This window comes from Vicia villosa, linkage group LG2 (genome assembly GCF_029867415.1).
Source record: "Vicia villosa cultivar HV-30 ecotype Madison, WI linkage group LG2, Vvil1.0, whole genome shotgun sequence".
Taxonomy (NCBI): Eukaryota; Viridiplantae; Streptophyta; class Magnoliopsida; order Fabales; family Fabaceae; genus Vicia; species Vicia villosa.
Window position 1 is genome coordinate 177,964,356 of NC_081181.1, and position 16,029 is coordinate 177,980,384.

The 16,029-nt window shown below is 32.1% G+C and overlaps 1 protein-coding gene across 1 annotated transcript; it reads left to right on the forward strand.

Annotated features, from left to right (window-relative positions):
• Window positions 1-12,513: 12,513 nt before the first annotated feature.
• LOC131653090 (scarecrow-like protein 8) lies at window positions 12,514-14,840 on the forward strand. The gene has a single exon (XM_058923136.1). It carries the CDS (start codon window positions 12,656-12,658, stop codon window positions 14,693-14,695), a length of 2,040 nt encoding a protein of 679 aa, XP_058779119.1. The 5' UTR covers window positions 12,514-12,655; the 3' UTR covers window positions 14,696-14,840.
• Window positions 14,841-16,029: the final 1,189 nt, after the last annotated feature.

Genomic DNA, 16,029 nt, shown 5'->3' on the forward strand with positions numbered 1-16,029 from the left:
AAATAGATATTTAATCAAATCTTCCTAAATATTCTCCATATTTAGTAACCATGAAAATCTTCAAAACAGATCAAATCTTTTATCCCAATATTAAGCGTTATATAGGATTATATAATATTCTCCAAATATTCTGCATATGTACCCACTTAAACAGAATCCAAAAGCCCAACAAAACACTTATTCACGATGTCGAATGATCCTGCAAAGGACATCTTGTTCGACATGTTAAACCAGACCCAGTAGATAGAACATCTTATACACCATATATTTTCTGCAATGTTGATTCATTCTAACTAACATGTTGTTTAAATTTGTTTTATTGAAATTTAAGCCAACCATATAAACAGAGAAATTACATCAACAAATGCAATGTTATCATAGTAGCTATTATTCTTGGAGAATAACACATCTTTGCTCTAATCCATATCCTATTGCATACCTTTTGTATGCATTATTTTCAAGTTCAATAGTTTGAATGCATCCAACTTTTAATAAGTTATTCAAAGGTTAATATCCTTTCTTTATTTAACTTGAAGCAAGAATGATTTTCTGCACTTACAATCCATCATTGAGAACTTTTCCAAGATTTTTTAAGTTCCCCAATTTCATCATCTTGAGCAAATGTTATTAAGAAAAATGCTTTCACAAGAAACATATATAATGGTGGATGTAGATAGTTTGTTATAGATTGATGTCTTGGCAATATCTTGAGTGTTGTTCCTTTAAGAATGTAGGGTAGAGATTTGTTGTTGTAATCGTGTAACATATTCCCTCGGTTTTTAAAAAGCCCGAGGGGAAACGTATTTTTATTTTAAATATAAAAATAAAATAAACCAAGTAATCCCCTCGGAATATGTTGTTTTTATTTTTAGACAAAAATAAAACATGTCACGCCTTGGCATAATACCTTGGTTTTTTCTGATATAGGTGAAAGCTTCATCATAAAAAGCGTTATTTATTGTAGTGATTCCTGTTGAAAGTGATGTATTATGGGATTAATTTAGAGATTGGTTTGTTCACTTCTGCAAATTCCTTAAAGACATTTCATATGAGGAAGTTTTGAAGAAATTCTTAGTTAAATTCTTTGAGGCTCCGAAGACTACTTTGGAACTTAAAAAGTTTATTGCTAAGCTAAAGACACAACACAAGCCTCAGGCGCTCCTTTCACCCGAACCTGCTCCTTCTCCATGATTGATTGTATCAAAAGTTCTAACCGAAGTCGAAGCTTCTCCGAAACTAAATTTAACTCTGCATCTTGGAACTAGAACATCCTCTGGGTTTCTACCTCAGTGTTTGTTGCTGCTGAAGATGCTTCTCCAGATGTTAAGAAGACTATGGAAGAATTGAAGGAAGAAAATGCTGAAGTAAAGGCTTGGATAACTCGTCGGGAAGAAACAAACCTTGCTATTTAGAACTTGTTTACCAACATTGCTTCTAAGCTTTCACCTTAAAACCTTGTTGTTAACATTGTTATTTTAAGTTTTTTTTAATCCTCTATGTTTTTATTCTCTTTTATTCTATTATATTTATTGTGATACTCAAAGTATGATTGTTGTGTGATTGGTTAGACAATTGTCCTAATTTTATCTGACAACACACAATGCCATCACCTTGGGTATATCAATTCTTAGAAATAGATAAACCTTCTTAAATCCTAATTCTCTATTTACTCTTCCCTATCTCTCTCTCTCTCTCTCTCTCTCTCTCTCTCTCTCTCTCTCTCTAAATTCTTGTTTTCTAAATACCTCCTTTCGCCCCTTTTTTCTTTCTTTCTTTTGCGAAAACCCTAAACTTGAGATGGCTTCAAGAACTAACCATTGCACCGAGAGCCAATTGGTTGTTGCCAATGAAAGGCTTATTGATTTTGAAGAAATGATGGCTCATGATTTTAATCTTCAAAATATAATCTTTTTTTCAAGGCTGGAATGGTTACTTTGATATGTTCTTTTGTTCCACTTACCCTAATCTTGTCAAAAAATTCTTGATAAATGCGTCAATCAAAAAACTAAATCATGAGTCATGCATTCTCTCTAAAGTTTTTGGGATCCCCATCATTATTACAATAACTATTATTGCAATGTAGTTACGTGAGGATGTGGGTATTACCCCAGATCTTGTGTTTTAGGAAAACTATCTTCCACTATGCCTAGTCATTGATGAGTTTTCTGACACTACAAAAGTCTCTACCCTTAATTCCCCGACATCGGTTTGGCATCAATTTTTGACACCAAACTTCTTACCAAGGAACAAGGATCAAGAAATTTTGACATGGATGACAAGTATCTTCTGCTTCTCCTCAACTCTTGGTGAAAATCAATATGTCTCAAGTTATGTTTGACCACTTGAAAACAACACTCATGTCCTATCAAGAAGGAAATAGTTCATTCATTCCTTATGGACGGGTTCTTTCAAAATTGTTCATTTATCAAGGAGTAGTTATAACTGAGGTTGATCAAGAAGGAGAGTTACCAAAAGCTATGAAGGCCAAAGCAAATTACCATTTATGGAGAACTTTATGGCTAGACCCTTGTCCTTAGTTTTACCTTAATTAAGTCTTGAAGATTTTCTTATGTCTTAATCTCCCTTTTGTATTTTGTTGTCTCTTTTCATCAATGAAATATCTTCTATTTTATCCTTTTCTTTCATTCCTTGGGCTTATTTTACATTCTTTTTGATTGATAACAAAGGGGGAGAAAGAGAGTAATGATTTTGATATATTTGTTTCCCTAGTAGAATCCCAACATTTGAAATATCTTATGGGAACTCTGATATTTAAGCTAATTTGATTGTTATATACTTATTTGCTCTGAAGATATTATGTGTGCAGGACACTCTGATATAATCTTAGTTTTGCAAAGACTCTGATTATTGGCACACTTAACATTGATTAATATTTTCTTGTTCTTATAGCGAGCTTGCAACCCTCACTCTAATGAGATTGAAAATTTTAATATGATTAAACTTAAAGGAAGCTTATAATCCTAACTCTGTTGTTTTAAACTATTGTGCATCTTTTAGATTGATTAAACAAGGCACATTATTATTGATTAAAATTTTATGGACTATCAAAGTTTTTGATATTATTCTCATGGGGAGCTTTCAAACCTCACTCTGCTGAAGTTGAAATTTAAAAAAGTTTTAAATTTAGGGGGAGCTTACAAATCTAACTATGACATTTTTAACTATTGTGCATTTATCTAAGGAAAATTGTTGATAAAAATACATGGTATTGTCATCATCAATAAGAGTGAGATTGTTGGAATAAGTTTGGTTCGTCAACTAATCCTTGAAGTTTTGATGATAACAAGTTCTTTTGTATGAAGAACAAGTTTGTTCTCTAATGATTGTTCAATATGCTGATCTAAAAGAAGCAATTCTGACTCTGAAAAAGTTAATTTGAAATGCACCAGACGCTAAAGCTAAGCACATGTTGAATATGGAGATCAACAAAATCTGAAGACTGGCACAGTCCAAAGATTGGCGTCATCAGAAGGAAGCAACATCTGATGTAAGAGAATGACTTTAAACTCTGAACAAGCTTTATTAATATTTATCAGAAGCCTCTATTTCAAAGTAATAACGTCTAAAAGAAGATCTCAAAGAAGCAACAAATCAAATTCAGAATCTAGAAGACATTTGTAAGGGACTCTAACTCTCTACGACTCTAATATCTCAAAGATCAAAGACCAACTCTGATCAAGCTTCATCATAACCTATCAGAAGCCTCTGAATTAAGTAGTTAAGTGTGATGAAGAAGACAATAATTATGAAATCCGATCAAGCTTTATCTAATTCTTTAGAAGCCTTTGAATCATGAAGTTAGATGTAAAGGGAGTATGTGTGAAAATCTTATTAGAGTACATCATCACGTAACTACAGTACAACATCCTATCCACTACCCTACAAATATGAAATAAGGATTGTACACTGTATTGTTACTATTCACGCGTTTCATCATAGTGTTGTTACCGCCACTCAACTCTTGTTCTAGCTAATTTCTCCAACAACAGTCTATTGTATGGATACTCAATCTCCTTTTCTCCGGTGGATCTATTTTCTTTAGAGTTAAATACATTTTACCCCCTGCCATACCAGCGTGTTTGTGTTTACCCCCTTAAGAAAAAAAAATTGGCGCAAACCTCAATAAATAAAGATTCCAGCGCCAAAGACCCTGATCCATTTTTTCATCTAATATTCTTAGAATTTGGCCTACGTAGAAATTATATGTTTGCTGACTATGTAGTATATTGACACATAGGATTTGATATTTCTCATTTCACTCCCTAGAAAAGCCAGGGTTATAGTTATATGACTCGTTTTCAATCCCTTAACATTTAGGGTGACATAATTCTTCTTTCTTATTCAAGCGGTGATTCCCTCATCCCAAAACTTCCTTTTCTATCAGCCCTAAATTCTTGCATCATATTGTCAGGCTTGGTTCTTCTTCTATTGCTTCTGCAACACATGGGTCCAAGAAATAGTGGTGGAAGTAGCAATTTGTACAAGATTTCAAGCGTTTCCAAGTGTGGTTGTCGCTGTCCAATGAAGATGTGGGTCGCGAATACTGTAAAAAACAGAAATAGGAAGTTTTGGAAATGTCGTAACGCTGGGGTAAGAATTTCCAAAATTACATCTATTTATGGGAAACATCTATTATGCCATTAATTTGATCGTTTTTGTAGATGGGGAATTGCTGTGACTTGTTTATTTGGGATGATGAAGTTGCTCACACCACTTCTCAATGTCCCTTCCTTGTAGCCCCACCCAGTCAACATCCTATGAACGCTAACCATTGTAAACTTAGCAATATGGATATTAGTGACTAAAGTCGTGACACCTCCCCTGTAAATCATAACCCCATCATTCAAGCTCACAAATTCCCCTCCATGGTGGAACACAACATTGAAGATTTGCTTATTCTGAAATTAAAAAGGAAAACAACTATAACCTACTCTTCATCAACCGTTACTGAGTTCGACACATACGGTAAAAAATAACAAACCTTTTGAGCTTCAGATGCCTCAACTTCGTCTACATGCATGTCTGGTTGAACTGAATGCTTCAATTGACTTGCTTCAGTAGCTTTGTTCGCTTGCTTAGATTTCTTGGATTGTTTTGAAGGCTTTGATTTCTTCAATTTCTTCTTCATCATGGTATAATCTCTCTTCGTCATCTCCAGGTTGCTATTTTGACTACAACAAAACCCTAGCTTTTCAAGGGGGTGAAGTGAGAAAAATAAAATCCTATATCAACAATGGCTTTTATAATCAAATACTATGTGTAATTAAACTACACAGTCAGCAAACATATAATTTCCACGTAGTCCAGATTCTAAGAATATTAGCTAAAAAAATAGATCAGGGTCTTTGGCGCTAGAATCTTTATTTTTTGAGGTCTGCGCCAATTTTTTTCTTAAAGGGGGGTAAGCACAAACACGCCGGTATTTCAGGGGGTAAAAGGTATTTAACCCTTTTCTTTATCTATTTAAAGATAAATTAGAAGATTGAATAAGAGAGTGATAACATGTAGGAAATATACATACACAAGAGAAAGTAAGATAAAAATTAAGAGCTAAGTTGCTTAGCAAAAGAGTCACACATGAAAAGGAGTAACTTTGTGCAACAATGAGTTAGTGAGAAAAAGGATATTGAAAATGCATATGCGCATCTTAACATTAAGAAAACACTTACATGCAAAAGATAATAAGAAATGAAGAAGATCAATGAAGCCAAACAATGAAGATACATATGAAACTAAAGATGAAAATCAATATAGTGATAACGAAGATAGAAAAGGATTCTCAGCAAGAAAGAAGATCAAGTGCTATGAATATCTTCAATGATAACAAAGAGGAACACTCAAAGATTTTATTTCATATCTCTTAAAGTGTTATTTGTTATGCTTAAAACTCTATGTAATTCACTTTATGAAGAATAAATCTTGTATACACACAAAACTTGTAATATTAACTGGTTGGTTATTTCCTTAAGGGACCAGTCTGGGTCAGAATCCTTGAGATGTAAATAACATGTCTTATTGAGGTTAATTTCCTTAAGGGGTCAATCTGGGTCATAATCCTTGAGATGTAAATAACATGTGATATTTAGGTTAATTTCCTTAAGGGATCAAATTTGTGTAAGAACAAGATTTGATTATGCATCTGACCTTTAGTTTTGATGATAACAATACATAGTTTCATAAAGAATAATTTTGTACCCTAATGGTTTGTTAAGTGTGCAGCTCCTAGCAAACAAGTTCCGACTCTAAGAAAGTGACTCGTGACATCATCAGACTCTGAACTCGACTTACTCTGACTTAAAGGAGATATACAAGGTGCTTCCTAGAAAGATAATCAAGCTCTAGATCATTCTACTCAACGCTTCTAATCATCACCCATCCAGAAAACTTTGGTTTATGACTCTGACAAGAGAAGCCTCTGATGTTATCATGCTCTGAAGTCTTGCGCTCAATAACTATGAAGAACCGCGTTACTAGAATCTGGAACAAGACTCTGAAGACCAAGTTTTGAAGACTCTCTCATACATAATTTGATCATTCTATGCATGCTTCATCAACTCTCTTTCTGAAGCTTCTGAATATTAGAGGATAAGATCAAAAGGTTTTACGTGAGAAAATAGTACACAGTACAAGATCAATATTCTTTCCACTATACTGATTTATGGGAAAAGGATTGTACCATTGTACCGTTTTGTCTCCCATTATCATAAAATATTATGCAAGGATACAACTACATTTATGAAATTTCATCTTCATCCTCCAATGCATCTTTTCATTGCCTACATAAAAAATACTTGGAAGAATGAAAAATAGAGAGAAATTTAACTTGAACACTGCAATACTGTGAAAACTATGAGAAAAAGAAAAGCATACATATTAGAAACTTTTTTCACACACTTTCATAGAAAATATTGTGTGTGTAAACTTTGTCATTCATTTGTGTAATTTGTTTTCTTAGAAGCATTTTTGTGACACACTTTGTATCTTAAACTTTGAGTTGTATTTCCTTGAGAGACTAGGGTATAGTCAAAATTTCTCAAGAAGACATTGATAATAGGTCTTTGTGGTTGTAATCAATTTGGTTATACTGTATTAAGTCATTGTGAGAAGGAGAAATCACCTTGTTGGGTGGATTGGAGGTAACTTCGTTAACAGCGAATCAGGATAAAAATATTGGTGTTCATTATTTTCATTCCAAGTGCTCTTCTTGTTATTTTGGGTAGCAAAATATTCTCATTCTAGAAACCAAATTCAAATCCCTTTTTCTTGTGTTTCCTTAATCTTCAGTTTGGTCAAAATCTTTGACATGTCAATAACAAATGTTATTGAGGTTGATTTTCTTGAGGGACTAAGTGTTTAGTCAAGATTCTTGAGAAGACTTAGATGGATTATCTTTGTGGTTGTAATCATGGAATTGATTATTGGAATAATTCCTTATTGATCAGGCAAAACCACTCTGATGGGTGGACTGGACTAACTTAATTAATGATGAATCAGGATAAAAATACTTGTGTCTTTTATTATTGTTGTTTACTTTGGGCATGAGTATTGTTTGAAGTTTGGGAGTTCGAAAAGATTAAATTCTAGAAATCCAATTAAAATCCCTCTTTCTTGTGTTTCATTGAACCTTCTTTTTTCCTTGTGATTGTAGGCTCATCTTAAGATTTTTTTTTCTCTCTTTATATGGTAGAACTAAATTTATGGGTAATTTTGCTATGATTTGACATGTTGTTCTCTGATCTATTTGGATAATTCGTACTTATGACATTTTTTTTGTGTTTCAACAACTGTGAAATAGATGGAGGAATAGATTTTTTTTTGCATAAAAATGATTTTTAGATAAATTACATGTGAGCTCGTGTAATTTTTCTAAGTAGCTTTAAAACTCTATCATTTTTATTAACCAATAGAGGATCAAGTGCTTTGTCTTGTTCTAGAGTTGGTTTTGATTCATGATTTTTGGTACTTGTTTTAGTGGATTCTAATATGTTAATGGTGAATCTAGTGGACATAGATCTAGCCTGCACCCTTTAGGGTGAGGTTTTTAGCTGCTTGAATTATTTTCCTATGGTGTTCTCATGGGCTTTGTGTTTTTTGTTGCTTATTTGACCTTAATTTTGTATCGCTTTTCTCTCTTATTTGGTGGTCAGTTTAGTACATCTTGTGCTATCTCATAACTTTGTTTACTCTATTGATTTTCTACCTATTTGTATTATTTTGTCATTAAAAAACTCATGATGTACTATTATTAAGAATTCTATGTCAAATAATGTATGATTTAAATATATTTATAAATGAGATCAATCTTTTTTTAAAACAAGTTTTGAAAGAATAAATTAGTCTCACCACATGTCAATAATATATTATACTAACTAGTTTAGTTCAAAATGGATTGAGGCAACTGTATTTAAGTACCAGAAAGAGTAAATATGGTCATCGAGTTATGTATAGTTGAACAATTTTGATTTGTACATTTTGTGTGGTTTACATCAATTTTATAGATTCAATGAATATGTCAGATTAAATTAGATGATACTTCACACGTGTTTTGTCAACGCTTTTTTATTTTATAGATTTAAATATAACGTTAGCTCTAGCAAAAATATAGTAACGTTTTAATTTCAATATCTCTAAACTATTATTTTTTTATTTTAATTCAATTGATTATTATATTAATTGTAATTAATAAAAATATTTTGCTGATAAAATTTAATTTTCATTAAAAAATATATTCTTTTAATATATGCAAAATTTATTAATGTTATAGTAATAATTGATTATTTTAGTAATCAATGCACCGTCTAAAATAATTTAATGCATTTTATTTTTTGGGTAGAAATTATCTGACACGTATTTTAGTTTAGGAATAGAGACTTTTTATTTACAGTGACATAGTTTTTATTCACTGTGACATAGTCTTGAAATGCATGAATTAATTCATACATGCACTTCAAAAATTTGTTCTAATATTTTTTTAACCTTTGATACATAAATAATACTAATATTTTTATAGAAATATTGATAATAGATAAATTATATTTACTAATGATTAAAAAAATAATTAAATAAATTTTTGATCCCTATAAATATTGCACTTTTATTTTTAGTCTCTCATTGTCTTTGAGCAATGATTTTAGCTGACTTTGACATACTTTGGCATTTCAACTTTTTTATGATTGTACTTGCACAATGCCCAATTTTAAAAATAAATTAAAATTTTATTTTATAGACTTAAATATAGTGTTAGCTCTAGCAAAAATATAATGTTTTTAATTTTAATATTTGTAAAACTATTATTTTTTATTTTAAAATTTTGTAAATATTTTTTTATCTTTAATATTTCTTCCTTTTCATATTAAGTATCTGTTTAAAATATTTATTTTGTTTTAAATGATTTATCTCTTTAAAATCAATATGACATTTATTAACTTTTTTATTAATATATTCTTGTTTATTACATTTTAGTTGTCTTATTTAATATTTTAACATATTTAATTAGATAATAATGTTGAACACTTGATCAACAAAAAACACTTACTTATTATATTTTAATTCAATTGATTATTATATTAATTAATAAAAATATTTTACTAATAAAATTTAATTTTCAATAAAAAACATTTGTTTTTAATTTATGCAATATTTGTTAATGTTATACAATAGACTATTTTAATAATCAATACACCGTCTAAAATAATTTAAGGCATTTTGTTTTCGCGATGGAAATTATCTGACCCGCGTCATACTTAAAAGTTAAACTTTTAGATTTTTTTTCACAGTGAAATAGTCTTGATACGCGTGAATAGATCAAAACATGTACTATTCCAATTTATTTTAACCTTTAATACATAAATAAATAATAATACATACTTTTTTTTTATGGCAATATTGATAATAGATAAATTATGTTTACTCATAGTTAAAAAATCACATATTGAGATGTTCAATTTTTTTAAGACTGTATTTGCACAACGCCCAATTTTAATAATAAATTAAAATACTTATATTTAAAAAAATAAATTTAAATAAGTTTTATATATCGTAAATATAAATTTAATTAAATTGCAGTTAATTAATTTAGTATTAAGATCTAGTCATTTTAAAAAAAGTCAATTATATAAAACCCAAACCATAGCAATACTCCATCTTTAAAAATAAAAAATAGAAAAATCCAAAACTGATAAATTAACGCAATCTCCATCTTATCAAGTACATTATCCTTTTTTCTTCCAATTTACATTTGTTTTTGAGAAGTTTCACAAGAACATTGAAAACGGAACCAAACACGCACTTTATGCGTGATTACACGCGCTTGGAGGTAGCGTGATTGCATGGTTCACTCGTTGGATTGCCGAAAATTGAAGTTCGTTATTAAATAACACGACAGAGGAAGAGTCAGTTTCGGCTTTGATGCGGTTCGATATTGACCGTCCGATGGAGCTGAATCTGGTCGAAACCGAGAATCTTAAATGAACCGACGGTGTGATCTTAATGCGTACAAACTCTTAATCGAAACATTCCACACTCACATTTCAAAACCCACAAATATTAATACTAACGACAACGACAACATTAATGAAAATTAAAACAATACAAAATTTTAAACTGGTTTACTAACACATAAACACACATATCAATGTAAAAAGATAAGTAAAATATTTTCTTTGTACAGTAGCAGTAAAAAGAACAATTTTTATTAACAATAAAATTGCTTAAGTAAAATAAAATAAAAAGAAAAAAGATGGGATAATATTCTAATCCATAAGAAAAAAACTTATAAAATAAATTTGTGCCACAAATTTAATCTTGAAAATAAAACTTTGCATCTGTCATAGTGTCATCATCACAAATATTTATAAAAATAAGTTCACACTTTTTAATGTGAAAAAGCATAATTTTATCTTATAATGTTATATTTGAGTTGCATCTAGTTTTAATAATTTAATTAATTAATGAACTTTAATGATAAAATAAAATTTTGTTAATTTGATTTTTTATTTATAATTAATAGAATAATTAAGTGGAATAAAAATTAATAAATTAATATAAATTAAAAAAATATTGTATAGATGAATTAAATAGTTTATTTTAATATTTATTAAAAAGAATTTTTTTATTATGTCAATAATTTTAGAAGGAGACAACCAGTGTCGGGTTGAATTGCAATGAAGAAGATAATTTCTGATTGAATTTTTTTAGGATTGGTCAGTTCTCATGAGTCACACTTGATCAGTAGATCAATCTATGGGGGAGTGATTTGGAATGCAAAAGTAGGTTTTTGATTGGTGGGTTGATAGATAATACAGAAGGAATGTCTCTGATTGACTTATCTTTTTATAGTCATGACTGACACCTGGTCCATTGATTTCAGAAGTAAATCAACATGTTGGCGGTTTGATTTGCAATGCAGACTGTTTCTGATTGACTTATATCTTCTATAGGATTGGTCAATCCTCATGACTGAGACTTGGTCCATTGATTTCAGAAGTAAATCAACATGTAGCGGTGTGATTTGCAATGCAGAAGGAATGTTCCTGATTGATTTATCTTCTAAATTATAGGGTTTTTCAATCCTCGTGAATTAGGTCATTGATTTCAGAAGTAAATCAACATGTGGCGCGGTTTGATTTGCAATCCAGAAGGAAGGTTTATGATTGACTTATCTTCTAATCGGTCAGTCTTCATGACAGTGACTTTGGTCATTCATTTCAGATATATGTGTAATGCAGAAGGAATGTTTCTGATTTTAATTGGTCAGCCCCATGATTGAAACATTAGTCCATTGATTTCAGAAGTAAATCTACATGGGGCGGATTGATTTGCAACGGAGAAGAAATATTTCAGATTGACTTATTTTTTAAAATTTAATATTGGTCAGTTCTCATGACTGAGATTTGATCCATTTTAAAGAGTTAATCCATTAATTTTAGGAGAACTGTGATTTCAATTTCAATATAGATATTTTCGTATTCAATATATAATTTATGATCAAGGAACAAAAGTCTCATATATTAAATATATTAAAGTATATTAAATTTGAATATAATAATGATAATAATTCATTAATTAAAAATAAATACATAAATAATAATAATATTTGTTAAAAAAAATATTTTTCAAGTTATTTTCAAATTTTTTATTCAAACTTACATCTTTTGATTATTTTACCAATATCTTAAATGTTATAAATTATATTTATAAATATCAAAATTTTAATCCAACACTATTTATTTATTTATATTCCTTTGAAATATTAAAATGTATATTATAGAATAAACATATTTTATAAAAACTAAAACAAAAAACAAAGAATTAAGAAAAAGGTAAAAACATTTCATCTTCGGTAAAAAAAAAAATTGATCTAACTTTTGATTCAATGCATTTTAATTTATATTTATTACAATAAAGAATAGCATATATTTGAAAAGAAAAAAAATCCAAAATAATAAATGAGAAAGAAAAAACCATAGCTTTCCTCTCCTTATATTCACCCGAATCAATTCAACCATAAAGACCCACCATCACCTTCTCTCCTCATTCTCTAATGTGTCTCATGTGTTTCTCCGAAAACACAACCTTTTAACACTGTTTCTTTTTCCTTATTTTCTTCATCACCGGAGAGAAAAGAAAAAAAAGAATGTCATCATCAGGTTTCAATCCCGGTGGTGGTGGATCGTCGGAGTATTACCCCGGCCGACCAATAAACACCATCCACAACCTTATCACAACAACCCCTTCTCTCTCCATCAACAACCTCAATCATCCCTCTCTTTACCGAACCCAACACCATCTCCAACAACAACACCATCAACAACAACAACCACTTCCTCCAATTTTTCTAGATCCTTCCACACAGATCCCTCAACATCGCATCGTCGGAAAACGCACCTTAGCTGAATTCCAAACCCAACAAAACCAAACCTACAATCACAACCTTAACCTCAACAACAACAACAACCTTAACATGAACAACAATAATCACAACCATGTTCTTTCAAATCTTTTACTTCGCTCTGTGAAACCAAGAACCGGTTTCCAGTTTCATAACAATAACCCTTTGTCTTTCTCTGTCCCTGAATTACAAAGCCCTTCATCTTTCAATAATAACTTCCAAACGCCGCGTTTAGGCGTTCCGTTACTTCACCAACTTCGCCCTCAACCACAACCACAACCACAGCATCAACCACAACATCAACCACAACCAATTAACCCGAATTTCCACTACCGAAACTCCAATTTAAGCCAAGTGGTAAACCGGGTTCAAACCACCCCCGAACCGGAGAAAAAGCTCAACGAGGATCAAAAGATTCTTCAAGAATTAGAAAAACAGCTTCTTGAAGATGATGATGAATGTGAAGAAGGCGATGCTTCGGTTATTACAACAAGTGAATGGACAGAGACTTACCAGAACCTACTAAGTGGGCCCGGTGGCCCCGATGGGCTCCTGTGTGGGCCTATTCCAGCCCAGAAACCTTCTTCATCCTCTCCAACCACATCCACCACGTCATCAACTTCCACAGCAGCTTCTTCGCATGCATCTGTTTGTTCCAAACAAACCCTAATCGAAGCCGCATCTGCAATTTCGGAAGGTAAAAACGAAATCGCTTTAGAGATCTTAACACTGCGCTTAGGTTTCAATTCGAATCCCAATGGAAATTCGGATCAACGGCTAACCAATTGCATGGCTTCCGCTCTGAAATCGAGGATCAATCCGGTTGAAAATCATTCCCATGTGGTTGAGCTTTTCGGGAGAGAACATGCAGAGTCGATTCAGTTGTTTCTGGAAAATTCGGTTTGTTTCAAGGTGAGTTACATGGCTGCGAATCTAGCGATTTTGGAATCTGCATTTGAAGAAAACGGAAGAGGCTTCTGTGTGGTGGATTTCGAAATTGGACAGGGAAAACAGTATGTGAACCTCCTGCACGCGCTCAAGGCGCGTGACATCACTCTGGCGCCAGGTTTTATGGTTAAGTTAATCGCGGTGGTGGACAACGGCGGTGATGAGATGGTTAAGGCCGTCGGAGAGATGCTGACTCGTCAAGCGGAGATGTTTAGAATCGGTTTCGAGTTTCGTCTTGTTTCGGTTTCTCAGAGGCAGGTAACTGAGCTGAGTCGCGAGTTGTTAGGTTGTGACCCGGAGGAAATTCTCGTTGTGAATTTCGCGTTTAAGCTGAATCGGATTCCAGACGAAAGCGTTTCAACTGAGAATCCCCGCGACGAGCTTCTGCGGCGCGTGAAGAAACTCTCCCCGCGCGTGGTAACTGTTGTGGAGCAAGAAATGAACTGTAATACGGCGCCGTTTTTGGCTCGAGTTGCTGAGTCGTGGTCTTACTATTCTGCTTTGTATGACTCGGTTGAAACTGTTATAGGGAAGGATAACCCGGATCGTGTGAGGATCGAAGAAGGACTGAGTCGGAAGATAAGCAACTCGGTGGCTTGTGAAGGAAGAGACCGTGTTGAACGGTTCGAGGTATTCGGAAAATGGCGGGCGCGTATGAGTATGGCGGGGTTTATGTTGATACCAATGAGTCAAAACGTTGCTGAGTCAATAAAATCGCGTCTCGCTGGAGGTAGTAACCACCGAGTTAACACGGCACTCACTGTGAAAGAAGAGAACGGTGGGATTTGCTTTGGTTGGATGGGAAGAACACTCACCGTTGCTTCTGCTTGGCGTTAACTTTGCCCACTTTTTTTTTGTTCGTTTGTTTTATGTTATTTTATTTTAATTTGGTTCTATGAATATTACTATATTGTAACGTTATCTAGACATAATGGAAATGCATAGAGAATAATAAAATGTGGATGAATAATCTATTTTCAAATCACCTGTATAATTTTCTCTGTTGAATAAATTGGATGTCGCGAGTTCAAACTAAAATTATTAATTTAAAGGTTCTATCGATAATATGATATTTCTGAACAATTATCATCTGAGTTTGTTTAAGAGAATAACTCACTTATAGATTAAATGTAATATAAAATACAATTGTATGGTTGATTTATCTTATTATATTATGATGATATTCACTTGAGTATGTGAAAGGAGTTGGTTGAAGTTTGGTAGATATAGCTAGCTTGTATGCATTGGTTTGCCCTTACAATACCGACAAATGAGGGCTCCACACTTAAAGATGTGCGATTTTGGGGTTTTAGTTGGAGTTGGAACTTCTCTATTATCTAATTCTGCTTCCAATTTTGTAAAGTCTTCTAAAATAATGTTATGTGCATCTATGCAATTCATTGAAGGTATTTTTTGTGGTTTATACTAGAGATTCTTTTAAGCCCAAAAACGGAAACAAAGGAAATTTATTTATATTGTTCAAACACATTGTATCATATAATCAATATTATGATTGTAGAGATAAAATAATAAAGACTAGATAAAATAATAATAAAGACTCTGATTCATGCCAAATGAGACATTTCACTATTATCATTTGTTCTCTTGTCCAAAAAGAATGAGTTCGGATTATTTCTTCACCTAAAATTTACTATTTCTTCTTCTCCATTCAACATATCACATTAGGAACTTTTTCTTAAAACAATCTCATAAAACACAACACGATCATCAATAAGCCACAACTAGTTATCACCAAATCGTTCACTCAAGCATTGAATAATACATGTAATATACCAATGAGTCAACTTCCTCCATGTATTAAAGGGAATCAACTTGCCATTATAATATTAGAGGATGAGTGTATATCCCATATTTTGTTAGGTAACCCGGACAGGGGCCGGGATTATGCACATGTAATTAATGGACGACACAATGACAGTATCATAACTTAGGTGTTGCGTTATATTTTAGAAAAATGGTAGGACGAGGTCGATATCCGTTACGATGTTCAAAAATTATTTATTCGCTATGACCATCGTTAATGAATGTGACGATTACGTCTGTTATGACCATGAATGACTATTAAGCCTATTAAGTCGTGTCTATTTAGTGTCCAGCGAAAGAGGAGGGGTTGTACTATAAATTGGGCCTTCAACAACTAAAAATATTAT

Bases quoted from the DNA above. Each gene is read 5' to 3' on its own strand.
- LOC131653090 (XM_058923136.1), top strand. From the start codon at position 12,656: ATGTCATCATCAGGTTTCAATCCCGGTGGTGGTGGATCGTCGGAGTAT.